General features: G+C 40.2%; 1 protein-coding gene across 1 annotated transcript; it reads left to right on the forward strand.

Annotated features, from left to right (window-relative positions):
- Positions 1–1,985: 1,985 nt before the first annotated feature.
- Positions 1,986–7,761, forward strand: LOC309699139 (kelch-like protein 10; the record flags this gene model as incomplete). Its single annotated transcript, XM_082522013.1, has 5 exons — positions 1,986–2,164; positions 3,425–3,908; positions 4,321–4,935; positions 5,851–6,000; positions 7,399–7,761. The coding sequence occupies exons 1-5, from the start codon at positions 2,013–2,015 to the stop codon at positions 7,759–7,761; spliced, it is 1,764 nt and encodes a 587-aa protein (XP_082378139.1). The 5' UTR covers positions 1,986–2,012.
- Between the last annotated feature and the right edge of the window lie 7,703 nt (positions 7,762–15,464).

Consider the following 15,464-nt stretch of genomic DNA (forward strand, 5'->3'; position numbering starts at 1 on the left):
GAAAAGATTTTTTCATTCCCTGTAATGTATGGCTGCTGAGTAGCCATACCAGACATGCACACAGGGTGACTAGATCACAATAAGCCGCATGTCGGACTTTTCAACTCTTGCTAGGTAAACACAATAAGAATAAAGGGAAGTTTTCACTCCCCCTTGTTATTTCAGCTGCGCTTCTGTCTGGTAACAGTCTATAGGTTTGAGTAAGGATGTATCCATAGGTCTTTTTGGAGCACTAGCTGACAATTTATGAATCTTTAGCCAAATATCACACAAATATACTGTGTCGCTTCACACCATTTTTTCTCTTATGTGAAACTGAAAAATAACTCTATTTCTCAGTATATCTGTCATCTGCTTTGTGGTATTTTCCACTATATTGCACAGAATGATATATTTGTTCATGATAAAAGCACCAACTTTATATGTACTGAGGAAAATCCAGTGTTTAGAAAGGTGGATGTCCTGCAGAGCCTGTAAAATGTGGGACATTGGTTCAAGATGTGGGAGAGGGGGGAAAGCATAAAAATGCTGTGCAGTCCCCCTTATAGAGGGACATCTGATCCCCCAACCTGCACAACATGAAGGTTGAAGCAACACCAGTAACACAACACCTTATGGAGGTAAACGTGTAGACAGTGATGTGCAAAGCTGTTCATAGGAACATCCTCCATCCATGGTGGTGTAATCTTTATTCTGATGCTGAATTGATTGATTTATGAATTTACTGTAAACATTTCTTACATTTTTCTTATTGCAAGCAGACAAACCTGTCCCAGGATTGTTCCTGCTGCTCCATTTTATAAACACTCTAAATCAAACTCATTCCATTATAATTTTAATTTTAGGATGATGTTTTCATTAAATGCTCTACATCTGCATCAAACCAGGCTTGTCATATACAACCTGCTTTTAGTCGTATATATTATATCTTTGAGCAATTGCTCAGCAACAGAGTTGGACGTGCGTGTAGTTTGTGCTCAGACAGGTGACTGCTTGCACCTGTCTGTGGTAACACTGTCAAGCACCGTCATTATAACAGTCTTGCACTATACATGCAGTGCGTATATCATATTGTGGCTCTATAAAAATCTATTTAGATCATAAACCTGTGTTTTGTTTGTTTGTTTGTTTGTTTCTTACTACTATTGTACATCAGTAAAGTGCAGGAGCCCATTTTTCCAACTAGATAAAAGTCTAATACAACCCAAGAAAACAGCTTAACCATGAATCACACTTTGTAATATCTGTGTTTGGCACTGTCATGTATTTTTAGACTCATATGTTTAATAACAAATATTTTGGCTTGTGTAGTAAGGAAAGTACAGGGGGTATAATGAAGTGTCCACAAAGAATTTTTTCCAATGACCTAGCATGCATAAAAACAGGACCATCACTAATACACAATACTTTGACTCTGTTCATGTTACAGCATTGTGTATTAAAATGTGGGTAAAAACTGATGGTTACAAATGTTTATTTGTGTGTTTGTAGTTTCCTGGGGAGATAAACTGGATTGCATTTTTGTTGGGAACTGTTATTTCAACATAACGGAGTCTAGTACAGCACGTCCCCAACAACTGGAACCTCAGTAATAACAGAGCCAACACACGAAACCATAAAATGCAGAAAAATCTGAAAAAACGTCCTATTAACGTTGAATATGAGCTAAATATGATATTGTAGTCCATTCGTAAGAGTGTTTTGAAGTGCTTATTTTACTAGTTGACCTCTGTGAGGCAAACATACAAAATGCTGTATGCTATCTGTGAGGCTCATATGCATTTTTTTTAAATCCAAATCAAATCAAAACAAAGCTTTTATGCAATGAAAGGTTCATTAAAACAATGTAAATATACATTTCAAAACAATTCTATGGGGCAACTGTTGCCAAGTCATGATGATGTCATAGGCTCCATTCCCCAAATTCCACAGTTAGATTTGATTTTGTGATCTGAACACTTCAAGACAAACTTCAGACAAAAAAACTAAGAAAAACAGTCACAAAACTCAAGATGAGTGAAGAAGGCCAGCCGCCATACAAGTCGAGCTCAGTGTATAATGAACTCCGTTCGGAGGGACAATTTTGTGATGCAATCATCAAAGTGGAGGATGTTGAATTTCCGGTCCACAGGGTCATCCTGTGTAACTGTACGCCGTACTTCAGGTGAGTTGCTTACCTGATAATGTGAAGGACAGTTGACTGGTTTATACCTGTGAAAAATGTAATTCATGTACTTAGTCTGTGAAACAGTGCCAACAAAAAGGAACGGGTTGAATCATAAAACTTTTGTGATAGAAAGACTTTGTCACGGTCAACTGACAGATACACCCAAAACATAATGCAAACATTTGCAGATTTCATCTTTACCTTCACAGAGATTCCACTTCAGTAAATGTGCCATTTAAAAAGCACTGTGAATCACTTGGTTATTATATGAACTAAATTCAGACTGTGTTGAACTGAAGTCTAATTTATGTGTTTTATTAAGTTACAACATTTTGATGCACTCTTATCAACCCAATAAAACACACCAGGCTTACTGATACTAAAAAGATTGAACTCTGTTATAAAGTCATACGCTGAGCAAAAGTTTATAGATGAGTTTTTGTTCATTTGTTTATTTGTTTGTTAAGCCATTTAATGCTGATCTATGAATCATTCAAGCATAAAAAGGACACCTACCATAACTCGAAGGATGAACCATTATTGTTTCTACACATAACACACAACTTAGTGAAGAACCAGCGTTAAAGACAAAACAAGGAGTAGCACACATAAAAAAGTAATGATCTACAGCAGATGAACAGTATCCGAAAGTCATGTCCTTAAGAAGTCCAGCAAATTCCTGACACAAAACCATTTAATCCATCTACTTATCATGAAACCTCATCAGAAATGGTTGTGGAAGGAAAACAGAGACTGTAATTAAGCAACATGCACTGGAACTTCCATAAGGAAAGGAAACAGACTGAGGTATGCCAAATTATGCAATAACTAGACTAAAGATCAGAGCAAACTGGCCTTATGGAGTTGATTTCAACATTTGTCATAGAGGTACAACAGTGAGTGTCTAGAGTTAACTTTAAAACACGGTGGAGGCTCTGTCGTGGTGTGGGACTGCATTGTGTTTGGCAAAAGCTTCATAAACATGGTGCCAATGTAATAAAGACATTGAAAACCCAACAATCAAGCGCACTAAACATGTACAAACTCTGTTTTGGAGTTATATACTCTATGGCAATATGGACTAGACATTACAAGACTATCACAGTAATCACATAGCAACACATGTAATTAGGAAATCATTTCCATTCCTGTCAACAGATTTTATATATTTATCTTGCTTGTGCATGACATAGTTTATTATCTTGTTGCCTCCACACTTTTTAATATTCTCTACTCTGTCTCCATCTCTACCCTCAGGGCTCTTTTCAGCCGCTGGAGCAACCCAGACAAACAGGTCTTCAACATACCTGGCGTGTCTCCTGAGATGATGGGACTCATCATTGACTTTGCATACACTGGCTCAGTTTCCATAACGGAGGAAAATGTAGTGGAACTTCTCATGGCAGCTGATCAATTCAATGCAATGGACATTGTGAAACTCTGCTCTGACTTCCTCGGGGAGCAACTGTGCCCAGAGAACTGCGTTGGCATTTGGCAGTTCACAAAAGTATGCTTATCACCCGAACTACGCGCCAAGGCCTACCACTACATCATCAATAACTTTAAGCAGGTTGTTCTTGAGGAGGAGTTCCTGCAGCTAACTGTGGAGGAACTTGCTGACATCCTTGATAGAGACGACCTCAATGTGCAGTTGGAGACCACTGTGTATGAAGTGCTTACAAAGTGGATTAGCCATGTACCTGCAGAACGGAAACAACACCTCACCGCTCTGTTGCCCAAGGTCTATAAACTTTCATTACTACATTTAGTTTGGACTTAAATCTTCAGCATTTAAGTCATAGATTGAGTCGATCCATCTGGGTATAAGGATGCTTTAATATCTCAAGATGTTGCTCTTTTCAGCTGTAGCCACACCACATTTAAGAAATTCTCTTCAAGAGCATTAAAACCGTATCAGATCTCTACACACATGCTATAGAATAAATTATATTTATTAAGTATAGTTGCTAGGGCTATGACTAAAAACTGTCCCTGCTGACGAAAAGACTAATGGTGTCTGACTTTGGTCGCTCTCTTGCTAGCAATAAGAAAATTAAACAACATTAGGAGCATTATCCTAAAGAAGCTTGAGTTTACTAAAACTGATGTAGTTGAAATTCATAGTCATATTCTCTTCTGTCATCTCTCTATAGGTCCGACTGGGATTGATGACGTCTGACTACCTAAAGGACAATTTGCTGTCTAGTGAGCTGGTGGGGGCCAATTCTGAGTGCGTGTCCATGATAAGTAATGTCATCTTAGACATACATGGTCTAGGAAGCAGACCCTTCATGTCTGGCTTGTGTCACCCTCTTGCTCGTCCCCGCCTGCCTCATTCCATCCTGCTGGCCATTGGGGGGTGGAGTGGTGGTGATCCAACTAACGGCATCGAGGCCTACGATTGCCGGGCTAACCGCTGGGTAAACGTAACGAACAACCTCGAGTATCCTCGTGCTTATCATGGAGCCGCCTTCCTCAACGGGTACGTCTACTTCATTGGTGGCTTCGACAGGGTGGAGTATTTCAGCAGCGTCCGTAGGTTTGACCTGACCACTCGCGCCTGTAATGAGGTGGGGCCCATGCACTTCCGCCGCTGCTATGTGAGTGTGACTGTGTTGAACGGGTTCATCTATGCCCTGGGAGGCTACGACGGGCATGTACGACTCAGCAGTGCAGAGCGCTATCAACCTGAAATCAACCAGTGGAGTCTTATTGCACCGATGCACGAACAGAGGAGCGACGCCAGCTGCACAACACTTAACAACCGGGTGGGTGAAGTAAAAGAGTAGCAGAGAAATAGAGTAGGGTCTCAGGCACACAGGCCTAGAGACCTGTCAGCAACCTTTGGTAACAACCAGTAGCTAGGGAAAAATGTGTATTCCTCAGCTGGTTAGGCAGTGATTGTATGAAAGACTCTACAGATTTCTACAGCAAATAGTTTGTGAGTATTTGCAGACAAGTCAGAGTACTCCATGCAAACCTCAACAGTCTGCTTACGACCAAAGGAAATACAGGGAGGCTTGTGGTGCAACACCTTCCTGGTTACAATTTCACAGTAGTGACAGCCATCAACCTCCAGCAACCACTTGCCAACCAGTCAGGGAATACACATTTTTACAGTGAAGCGAGGTGCAAGATAGGTCACAAACTGGTTTCTATGTTCATGTTTTCAAATTTAAAAGTATAGTTTAAAAAGTTGAAAAATATACTAATATATATCTATTTTGTTTCTAACTGATCACAAGTGCATCTTTGCATTTATGTACAGTACTTTAGTTGAGTTGACTTGTCAACTAAAATATAACAGATATTAAAAAAATAGTAAAACACATCATTATTTTATTATATTAAGATCCCAGATTACAATTATTTATCTGCATTCCTGAACAGAAAAATTAGCCTTATTGATTGAATGTTATGTTTGATTCATTTCTGGCTTTCTGACTGAAAGAAGTCCCACATACTCAGGTAAAATTTGGGTGCATAAACATGTTTTTATGACAGGTAATTGTAAAACACACACATTTGTTATTACACATTTGTATTTTTCAGTTGGACACTTGGGTACTGAGTATCGGTCTTACTTCACAAATGATGTGGAAACATTTCACTTACAGGTAACATTGTTTCCAACTGAAATCTAAGAAATGTAAAGATATTTAATGTCCCTTTTTTGTTTTCAGATTTACATTTGTGGTGGATTCAATGGCAACGAGTGTCTACAGACAGCTGAATATTACAACCCAGAGAGCAACCAGTGGACGATGATCAGTCCCATGAACAGCCGCCGCAGCGGGATAGGTGTCATTGCATATGCGGATCATGTCTTTGCAGTAAGACCACAAAGTAGTGCTGACACTCACGTAACATACAAATCAAATCTGTAATGTGCTTCGATCAGCAAGGCTTAACACAGATTTGGCTGACACAGAATTTTGTTAACTTTGTTTTGTATTTATCAATGATCAGATTCCTATCCTGACCACAGGTTCAGAGAAGGCATTCTTACTCATTCTATGTATTAATTTAACCGATTAATGTTTCTGCCTCATTTTTTTTTTCATGTGCCTCATTACCAAAATGTTGTGTCTTTAAAGATTTCACTGATGATTTCACATTTCACTCAGTACAACAGAAATACTTATTCAAAACCAACATTGTCATCCTCATCGTTCCATAGAGGACATATGTTAGAGACAATTTCAAACTCATCCTGCAACACCTTTAGAAAAATGAGGGAATAAGCCAAGTGATTAGAACTCATCCTCTGGGGACGGTAGGCATTTTAGCTATAAATTTTATCTTGCTATTTGCCTTAAAACCACTTATTTAGTTGTTTTGCAGCTGCACCCTTTGGTAAAAAGCAAAGATTTTAGTCTCACCTTCTGAGGCACCCTTCTTTATTTAGCTAGCTACCGTTTAGTATTTATTTTCTATTCAGACTAAGTCTCTATTCAAATAAAGGAAAAGTTATTATCAGCAGAATGCAGTGACCTTACCCTGGTGCTGACCTCAGGGTCTTTGATCAGGCTTTTAGGCCCCAAGGCCTGTCAGGGCTACTTTAATCTGTTATAGGAAGAAAGGACTGGAACTCAATGTTCCTTTTTGGACTAAAGGCAAAAGAGCTGTGAAGACATTTATACTGAAAACACAAATACTTTTTGTCGAGGGCTATTCATCTTTGTTGATAATAGCGTGGTGTGATAGACAACAGTGCTTTAATAGCTGTAGTTGAGGCTTGAGTGAAAAAAGGTCTCATACAGACTTCCTCAACAGCTGGCTTCTACTTTATTTTACTTTCTCCTTTTAATTCAGAAGTCATTTTCACACACCACTGCACCCTGATCTTTTCTAGACATTCCCAACAAATGTGGGCCTGTGAGGATGCAAATACTGGGACATTAATGGGCCTTTTTTAAACAATTTTTATGTGTAAACTCCATATAACAGCATGAGAATATGTCAGGTAGCTGTTCGCTTTATCCAGGTAAAACCCTAAACCAATCAGAGTATTTCCAGTAGTCAGATCACACCTAAGGTAAACAATCTCCTTGTATCTGCTACATATTAAGGGAAACTTTGGACAGTATTGCAACTTAATTCTTCAGTCATTTTCTGGAGTATCTGTGCAAAAACAGCTAAAGACATATAGCAGGTACATTTTCTTACAGGGGTACGGTGAAGCTGGTTACACTTACATTCAATCATTTGACCCACGTATTTACTTTTAGGTTGGTGGCTTCGATGGAAACAACCGTCTGCGCACCGCTGAGGCTTACAACCCACATTCCAATACGTGGAACCTCGTGTCCTCTATGCTGACCCCCCGCAGCAACTTTGGCATTGAGGTAATTGACGATCGCCTCTTTGTCGTCGGGGGTTTCAACGGCTTCACCACCACTTCGAACGTTGAGTACTACGACACTTTAACCAATGAGTGGTATGAGGCGTGCGACATGGAGATTTTCCGCAGCGCCTTGAGCTGCTGTGTGGTGTCCGGACTTTGCAACATGACTGAGTACACCTTTCCTCGTGACTTCCTGCCACTTGCCAATGTGCCAGAAGAAGCAATGGAGTCAGCAGAGTCCACATAACATCTTTAAAGTGCTGTACTGCCATGTGTTAACATCTGAGACTCCAACATGAAGGACTGAAATAAATCTTTAGAGCATTAAACTGCTGGTGAACTGGACATTTTTTGTAGGTATCTCAAAAACTTCCAGTAGGAGAGCCTGCACTGTAGATACTGGGTTTTATTAAGAGAATGCAATTGCAACAATAACAAATTGAAAAGATTTTTTCATTCCCTGTAATGTATGGCTGCTGAGTAGCCATACCAGACATGCACACAGGGTGACTAGATCACAATAAGCCGCATGTCGGACTTTTCAACTCTTGCTAGGTAAACACAATAAGAATAAAGGGAAGTTTTCACTCCCCCTTGTTATTTCAGCTGCGCTTCTGTCTGGTAACAGTCTATAGGTTTGAGTAAGGATGTATCCATAGGTCTTTTTGGAGCACTAGCTGACAATTTATGAATCTTTAGCCAAATATCACACAAATATACTGTGTCGCTTCACACCATTTTTTCTCTTATGTGAAACTGAAAAATAACTCTATTTCTCAGTATATCTGTCATCTGCTTTGTGGTATTTTCCACTATATTGCACAGAATGATATATTTGTTCATGATAAAAGCACCAACTTTATATGTACTGAGGAAAATCCAGTGTTTAGAAAGGTGGATGTCCTGCAGAGCCTGTAAAATGTGGGACATTGGTTCAAGATGTGGGAGAGGGGGGAAAGCATAAAAATGCTGTGCAGTCCCCCTTATAGAGGGACATCTGATCCCCCAACCTGCACAACATGAAGTATGAAGTAACACCAGTAACACAACACCTTATGGAGGTAAACCAATATGTAGACAGTGATGTGCAAAGCTGTTCATAGGAACATCCTCCATCCATGGTGGTGTAATCTTTATTCTGATGCTGAATTGATTGATTTATGAATTTACTGTAAACATTTCTTACATTTTTCTTATTGCAAGCAGAAACCTGTCCCAGGATTGTTCCTGCTGCTCCATTTTATAAACACTCTAAATCAAACTCATTCCATTATAATTTTAATTTTAGGATGATGTTTTCATTAAATGCTCTACATCTGCATCAAACCAGGCTTGTCACATACAACCTGCTATTAGTCCTGTATATTATTTATTTTAGGACTTCCTGTGACCTCTGTGTTGGTATATGATAACATTACACGTATTGATGCATATACTTGTGATGCTTAGAGGCACTGTAAACTTTAATAAATAGTGCATTAAAGTTTATACCAAAACTGCGATGCTAGCTCACACATTGCTCATTGCAATTCCTGTTTTCATAGCCATTGCTATGAAAAGGTAGAATGGGAGGGAGAGCCTTCAGTTTTCAGGCACCTCTTATCTGGAACCAGCTTCCAGTTTGGATTCAGGAGACCGACACTATCTCTACTTTTAAGATTAGAGTTAAAACTTTCCTTTTTGGTAAAGCACATAGTTAGGGCTGGATCAGGTGACCCTGAATCCTCCCTTAGTTATGCTGCAATAGGCATAGGCTGCTGGGGGACTCCCATGATGCATTGAGTTTTTCCTTTTCAGTCACCTTTTTCACACAGTATGTGTTAATAGACTTCTCTGCATTGAATCATATCTGTTATTAACCTCTGTCTCTCTTCCACTGCATGTCTTTTATCCTGTCTTCCTTCTCTCACCCCAACCGGTCGTAGCAGATGGCCCCGCCCCTCCCTGAGCCTGGTTCTGCCAGAGGTTTTCTTCCTGTTAAAAGGTAGTTTTTCCTTCCCACTGTTGCCAAAGTGCTTGCTCATAGGGGGTCATATGATTGCTGGGTTTTTCTCTGTATCTATTATTGTAGGGTCTACCTTACAATATAAAGCGCCTTGAGGTGACTGTTGTTGTGATTTGGCGCTATATAAATAAAATTGAATTGAATTGCTCATCTTCCTCCAGATCTACACACTTCAATCACAAGAACTTACTATTTTTGCCACTATGGTTCTCCTTCTGCACTTAAAGCCCCGACAGAGCCGTGGAAAAGGGTGCTTTATTCCCTCTGACATTTCCATCCATCCATCTGTCCATTTCCTTTGGCAGTGAGACTTTTTGTGATTAAATAAATCTTGAGATAATTGAAACTAGAGAGACTGAGAAACAGAGAAAAATGCAAACATGCTCAAGAAAAAAAAAGTCAGGCAGCGATTCAGTCTCAGTAGAAGTCGATGCTTTTACATGACTTTCTGGCTGATGTCAAGGACTGGATGTTCCACAATCTCCTCCAACTAAATTTGGACAAAACTGGGATTATTCAGGGGGAAGAAAAGCTTGAATGACTTCAGTCCGTCCTCTGTTTTGCCGCATGCACTCCCCTCTCTCTGCCTCTCCCTTTCTCTCTCTCTTAATCTCTCTCTTCTTCTCTTTCCCTCCTCTGCACTTTCTCTCTTTTTGTCTTCTTCTTTATCTCACAGACAAAGCACTGGTTGCTCGTTTTTGGTCAGAGTCACCTTGAGGCAAACAGAGCTTTGTGTGCATTCGAGTGCATCTGCATAGGAATTTATATATATACACTGTGTGTACATAAAGGTCACGTCCAATTATTCATAAATACTGATACATAGAGTGATACATTTTAGGCTGGGAGAGGGGTGTATCGTTGTTCCTTTTCATACACTTAGACCATGAAATGACTGAAATGAAGGTGTAGTGAGTTGTTTCAGTGCAGAACATTATTTGTTAAAGTTTTACTTTTTGGTTGCTGTTGTTTAGTGACTGATTTTCACACTCTGTGAGTTTATTCATGAGCGAAGCACTTGTACTGTACACTGAGCCCTACATCTGCTCCATGCTGCATTTATCACTGAAAACATCTCAACACTTAAGGCCACAGCAAGGGGATGCAGTGGAGATGTCTTTGTGGTCTGACCATGACTTAGGAGTATCCACACTGATGGGCTTCACAGGCAAATCCCAACCACAGATACTGGAAGAATACCTTAAGAGTTGGGTTATATTATGTGCTGTCATTTTCTATGTTAGTGCTGTGGTCATATTGGGAATAAGTGAAGATTAGGGTATGTTAGGAGTAAAGCTACTAGTATAGACTTTGGTTAATAACAGGCAAACATTAAAGCTAAACTCCTAAGTATGTTCCAGTCCATGTTGTGAGGTGTTAGAAACCTGCGAAGAGGAGCTTGCCTGTTTTTTCAGATCAGTATGGAGGGCAAAAATGCAGGAAGTGCAATAGTGTGCAAAAGTTTTTTCAGCCACATCTCATTTATTTATATTCTGCTTATAAAATGAGAAATAGGAGCAGCAAACATAAAATTTTATCTCTGCAAACATACATGGAAAAACAGAGGCTTTACAATTCTAATTAGATTGAAGGTCAATATTTGTTAGTCTATTGCAGGCCGTGGACCGCCATCGTGGGTGATAAACTACCAGTCTGTGACCTACACTGGTGACCTGTGCAGGGTGTACCCTGCCTCTCGCCCTGTGAGGGCTTGCATCAGCTCCAGTCAAAGCGCAACCCTGCATTGGATAAACACAAGAAAATACATGAATGCATCTTTCCTTCAAGATCCAATGCCACTGGCTGATATGCAGCTTCAAACTATGAAAGAGCCTCAACTGTGTTTTACAGATGACTGTAGGCACTCCCTGTTGTTTCCATTTCTCTTCCTTAAGAATGGCTTCTTTGCAGCCCTTCTACTGACACGATTTCTGAGGCATCAGCAGAAATTCTTTGCAACTGACTGTTATTAACAACATTTCTAAAGAAACTGTTCAAAATGGGCTCCTTGCTAAGCTATCTGTTGTTCATCGTCACAAAACTGGTTCATCCCTTTACATGCCACAATGTTGAGTGGCTTAACAAACAAACAGCAAAAAAACAAACAGCCTCAACTGACTGAAAATGAAAAAGCAGACAAAAACTGGAAAAACTGCATTGTATAAAGAAATCAGGGTGGCTCTAGACTTTTGCACAGGAATGGTGCAAGCAGAGGACTTTCATCTGGGAGAGCAAGGTCTGACTGTGCTGATTTATCTTTAGCCTGTGTGACGTAAATGCGTATGCTTCTGCTCTCCTGTTAGCAGGGACTCAGAACAGAGAGGAAGGAGTGCTAAAATGCTGCATTTTAATCTATTTTACTTTGTTTTATTCATGTTTTTATTTGCTTCGCTGTCTTCTTTCAGGTCTGGGACACAAGTTAAGGTCCAAGTTGTGTGTGCTTAAAGAAGACTGACTCTTCAATAATTTCCATCACTCTGGATTGATTTACTCAACTACTGCATGTAATAGTACTTAAAACTGATGTGGGCCAACACAGTGGTCAGCAACTTCCCCAATTAGTGTAACATATAGTGAAGTAACTTTAATGAGCTTCTTGGACTTAATGAGAACAACATTTCATAAAACACATTGCTTGGGAAATTAACTACTTCATCATGTACCACTGTAGTGACAACAGGGGGAAATAGCTGATTATGTAAATTAGGTTCTCAACATTAAACTTGCCCATGTGCCTCAGGCTTCACAGAGAGGGCCTGCTACTTTGAGGCCATGGTGTTAGCTTTACTTTTAACCTCTCTCCATGAAGCTCTCGCCGCTTCCTCCATTAGCACCGGATGCCGGCACTGGATATAAATTGCGCAGCGTAAAATCACCCAGTATGAACACAGTTGCTGGGAACAGTGCCAAATTTTTTTACAGTATTCACATGTGGTCTAGCATCTACAGTTTGCAATAACTGTCTAAAAAGGCTCGTATGCATGCACGTGCCCTTACACGATGTAACGAAAGACTCGCGCAAGTACATACTGACGATCCAAACCACCCAAACACACACTAACATGGATACACACACACACACACATACACACACACGTTGGGAAGCCCTGACATGCACAAAGCACAGAGGTTTTGAAAAAATTATTAGCTAAAGTTACTCGGCTGATGGCTGATGCTCTAAAAGCTCTGTGCAATACAACTTTAATAGCACTGGCGACAGGGTACACACACATCCACGCACACACATATACACAGAGCCATTTTCTCTCCCCTTATTTGCAATGTCTGGTTTGTCTGTCTCCTCCACTTTCTGTCTCTGTTTCTCTTTTGTATGTCTGCCCACTCTGTAGCCGAGGACTTACAGTAAAATACAGCTACTCGCTCATAAAACCAGTTAAAAAGACACAAACAGTGATTGTTCTGTGTGAGCGACTGTCAGCAAACTGACAAACGACACAGAATTATTGCTTTACTGACACTTACATCATGGCATCAGCTGTGTAAAGACTACTTATGCACACAAGTAGGTGTATGTTTAAGACTGTATGTGTGTGTGTGTGTGTCCTACATATTGTGTAATCTGTTACCATTAAGCCAAACGTACATTACTATGTGTCCCGTTGTGTGTGTGTGTGTGTGTGTGTGTGTGTGTGTGTGTGTGTGTGTGTGTGTGTGTGAGGTACAGAGAGGCGGCAGAGAGTGTGTATGTGCAGCGCCTGAGGGCTTTGTTGTGTACTGGTGCAATAAAAGACACATTAGAGAAAGAGAGAGATTACAGAAAAAAATATTATCAACCATAAAATGGTCTTTTTTTGTTTTGTTTTTTGTTTTTTTTGCTCACACAGAAAAAACAACAAAAAACACAATAAATCTGTGTGGGTGTGAGAAGCAACAGAGCAGGGTTCACATGATGCATCTGCCTGAGAGTCCTGTAAATGCAACCAGTCTGCAGCAACAGAGAGGAGTCTGACATTCATTGATATTTGTTGTAAGGTACTGAGGCAAACACACATTTTGAAGCCTTTAGTGTAACAACGAGTGCCCTTTAAGAGCTGTGACACCGCTAGAGGGAAGAAATATCAGAAGAAAAGTCTGCAAAGGAGAATCTGGAGGATGAAGAAAGGGACTAGAAGGGGAGCGAGAAGAGGGTGGTGGCTTAAAGATAAGGGAGGAAGGACAGAGTAGAGGAGGAGAAGGTTCGTGGTGTGTTTTGAGTAAAAGGGTGGAATCAATTTCCCTGTCGTGCTTAACACCTGTTTCACCCTCGCAGCATCTGTGAGGCAGGTGTGTTTGTGTTTGTGTGTGTTTTAGAGGTGATGAGCAGACAATAGATTCTCAGTTAGAAAGGATTCGATTTATTCCCAATCTATCCTCTTTCTGTCCCTCTGTCTCTCTCTCACACACAGACACGCTATAAAATAGCTTTTACGCTCTCTCCTGAAACAAAACTGGCAACGCCGATCGTCTCTGGCCCAGTTTATGTCGGAGGGTTAAGTCTTTTCCCCAGTGCATTGCGGAATATTGCACACCAAGCTGAGATGATTACTGAGGAGTTTCCCAATAAAGTAAAGCCACAATGTGATGATGAACATCGCAGGCTGCGAACAGAGATGGTCAAAGAAGTGTTAGGATGAGTGGTTTTGACATGCCCTCTTACTGGTAATAATATTGCTGAGATCTGGAAACTAAACTCCCCCAAAGCCAAAAGACTGAGACACTTGAGCGGTCAGACAATGAGAAAGGTTTTAAATAAACCTGCAGGCTAGATAAATGGAGGAAATGACCAAAACATTTCCTAAACTGTCCATCACATTACAAAACTGTACCTTCCATACTCAGTCATTCCAATGTAAATGCTGTTTGGTGTCTGAGTAGCTTCTGTTGTTCAACTCATTGCACATGTTCCCTCTGTGAGCCAGCTAACTCAACCAGTCGTGGATAATCAGACAGTCAGTGACACTGAAGAAATGATAAATTGCAGCATCTAGGTTTTAAAAATATTAAACATTTATGATTTTAAAATCCATGATCGTAAGAGAAATGGATTTTATAACCATAAATAAAACCATCCTGGAAAACAGGATGGTCAGACCTGCTCTCGAGCTTAACTTAGACATGCACTCATCAGCCACTTGATTAGTTACACCTTGCCACTTCCTTCTGCTTTCACAACAGAAGATACAAGGTGCTGGAAACATTCCTCAGAGATTTTGGTCCACTCTTACATGACATCATCACATAGTTGCTGCAGATTTATTGGCTGCAAATCTGTGACGCACATCCCAGAGTTGAGGATGCCATTTGGGTGCAGTTAACAGACTGTCAAGGTCATCAAGTTTTAGATGACCTGAGCTTTGAGAAATGGCGCATTTATCACAAAGTGTGCCAAGAATCCCCATCATTACATCCACAACCTCAACCGTTAACACAAGGCAGAATGGATCCATGCTTTCGTGCTCAGTTTGAACTTCATGGGGTTGTCTTGACCATCTCTACATGCCTAAATGCATTTAGTTGCAACCATATGATTGGCTAATTAGATATTTTCCCTGAATAGCAGTTAAACAAGGGCATTTTTTTGTTGTACTTGTGCTTACATTTTGTTTCTGCACAGTCAGGGATTATTGCTAAAGTGGTTTAAATTTATAATCCTTCTCTTTTAATTTGACTTCCTCTCAGCATCTGACAGCTCATTTCTCCTTTTACCACTGCTATTCTGTCTACTCTGTGCACTTGACTCTTTGCATGCTAGCCTGTTAGTTAAAAGAAAAAAAAAGGTTCAAGCTCAAATAATCAGTTTATTGCTTTTGGAGTTGATAATTATGCAACTGAAGCTACCCAGTGGCATTCATATTCTACTTTATGTGCCTGGTAGAATGGGTGGCTGCTGGACCTCCTATTCTTCCAGTCTTCAGCACACTTGTATCCAGGGAAAGATTCTTCTA

This window comes from Aulonocara stuartgranti, assembly GCF_965226115.1.
Source record: "Aulonocara stuartgranti genome assembly, chromosome: 22".
NCBI lineage: Eukaryota > Metazoa > Chordata > Actinopteri > Cichliformes > Cichlidae > Aulonocara > Aulonocara stuartgranti.